This window comes from Clupea harengus, chromosome 11 (assembly GCF_900700415.2).
Source record: "Clupea harengus chromosome 11, Ch_v2.0.2, whole genome shotgun sequence".
Taxonomy (NCBI): domain Eukaryota; kingdom Metazoa; phylum Chordata; class Actinopteri; order Clupeiformes; family Clupeidae; genus Clupea; species Clupea harengus.
Window position 1 is genome coordinate 27290980 of NC_045162.1, and position 2500 is coordinate 27293479.

At 49.8% G+C, this 2500-nt stretch overlaps 1 protein-coding gene across 1 annotated transcript in view; it reads right to left on the bottom strand.

Annotated features, from left to right (window-relative positions):
* Positions 1–2500, bottom strand: part of LOC105893959 (neural-cadherin-like) — a 141036-nt gene that overhangs the window by 63920 nt on the left and 74616 nt on the right. The window contains exon 5 of the mRNA XM_031576959.1: positions 1303–1414. Coding sequence (XP_031432819.1) covers positions 1303–1414 — 112 coding nt within the window. The remainder of the gene's footprint in view (positions 1–1302; positions 1415–2500) is intronic.

Below are 2500 nucleotides of genomic sequence, written 5' to 3' on the forward strand. Positions count from 1 at the left end.
GAATCCAACCTCTCCTTTAACTGTAGGCTCTCACAAGTGGAGCTTTCAGGGGTCTCTGTGAGTGTGAGTGCTGACAGGTCATGAAACATGATGGAGGGATGAGGCAGAGATGGCGGGAGCCAGCAGTCCTCTCTGTCTGCCAGACAACAGCAGCACAACACTCCTCTCTCTCCCAGGGAGGCCCCCACTTGATCATGTCATACATCATGTATTTTTTAAAGAGCCATAGAAAAGGGGGGATAGAAAAAAAAACAACAAAGAGAAAACACTCTTTGAATTACAGTGATAAGATCGCACGGCGGCCCGGGCAGAGAGATAAAGCGTCCCAGGGGAGATGTTACTGGAGGGCTTTAGAGGGGGGGGGGGGGGGGGGGGGGCGGTGGCTCGGGAAAAGGTGAGGGCCAATCAGAGGCACGCATCTGAGGTACGGGTCGAAGGGCAGCGGTGGCTGCCAATCTCTCTGGGCTGCCACCAGAGCTGACGAGGCAGAGGTACAGGTGCCAAGAAAGCACACACACATTTGTGCAGCTAAGTACGCACACACACACACAATTCTGTGTTGATGTGCAAATATTTACCCACACACCACCTCAAATCACACACATACAAACAAACATGAAACACACAAATGTGCACAGAAGCATGCAACAGGAAACAACACACACACACACACGCACACACACAAGTAGACATGCCAACAAAAAACTCTCACAGACATCATAGTCTGCTGCTGTTGAGAAATTGAACTTCTCATCTCTCATCTTTGCACTGATGGATAGAGAGACCGAGCCTGCACCACACACACACACACACATGCGCGCACACACACACGCACACACACACACACACACACACACACACACACACACGCACACGTCTCCTGGTGGGAAGTGATTAAGCGGCGTTGCGAGGTCGTGAGAACGCGAGGAGCTCATTCGGCCTTAGAACCGTAGCCAGGCCTTTGATTAGAACACCATCTCCCATGTCCTACCCACGTGGCTCAGAGAAGGACTGAGTGTGTGAGTGAGGCCTGCTCTGTAATTACAGCCTGAACTCCGGAGGCGTACAGCTGCCCCGGGGGAAGGACAGAGGCTACTGAGGTACACGCCCCCAGTCCAAGATGGACTTAAGATGGAGATAGGAGGAAAGTGTGTGAATGGAAAAAAGAGAGAGAGCGAGAAAGAGAGAGATAGAGACAGCCAGAAGAGAAAGAGAGGGGAAGTAGAAAGAGGTTGAAAGGGATAAAGAAGTTAGAGGGAGACAGACCTGCAGAAGACATACAGTACATGCACTCTTCTTTACCTTGCAGGAGAGAGGTTCCGGCCGGGATGGACTCAGGAATGTTGTCTCGGCTGTAGATGGCATGCACGAACTCAGGGGTGCAGTCGTTCTCATCTGTAATGTGAACCATCACCTACAGGGGGCGACACACAGAAGGGGGAGGATTGTGTGGAGCTGATCACTGAAGAGGAAGTTGCAAGAGAAAGGGTGGTGACAATCTCCTACCCCACTGCCCCCTCCGTTTCCCCCTGACTGGACCTGATGTGTGTGTGTGTGTGTGTGTGTGTGTGTGTGTGTGTGTGTGTGTGTGTGTGTGTGTGTGTGTATTGTGCTCCATGACACAACTAACTGAGGCATGTTAACTTGGCCTGTGTTGATGCCATTGGTTGAGAGCAAAACATTTGCATCCAACCCAGAGAGACCTCCATCAGCCACCCACACGTGCAGAGAAACACACTTCACACACACACACACACACACACACACACACACACACACACACACACACACACACACACACACACACACACACACACACACACAACCCAGAGAGACCTCCATCAGCCACGCACACGTGCACAGAAACACATTTCTCACACACACACACACACACACACACACACACACACACACACAACCCAGAGAGACCTCCATCAGCCACGCACACGTGCACAGAAACACATTTCACACACACACACACACACACACACACATTTCACACACACATGTACATGCCCTCAACCCCTATGAACACACTATGACGGAACCCATTAAGAGCCCATCATCAACACACACACACACACACACACACACACACACACACACACACACACACACACACATTAACACTTTCACATACATATTAAGGCTTTTACATGCCCATGGTTTCATGCTTAAAGAAAAACATCAGCCCTAAACACATATAGACACATTGTAGTCCATCACATTACAAATGTAGACTAGCACTAATATTTGAGATTCTTGATTCGCACCTCACAAAACTAAACAGGTGTACTCACTGACCAAACATGCAGACTGACTGTCCCATTCCAGCATTCAAACATACATATTTCAGTCTTTCAGTCATTCACATCTCTCTCTCTCTCTAGTCCTCTCCAGCTCCCTCCATCCTCTCGTCTGACTTTGAGAAGTGTTCTGTGCGGCCCTCTCTTTAAGGCCTGATGAAGTGCTTCATGGAGTTTAGACATTGTCGGCTGCT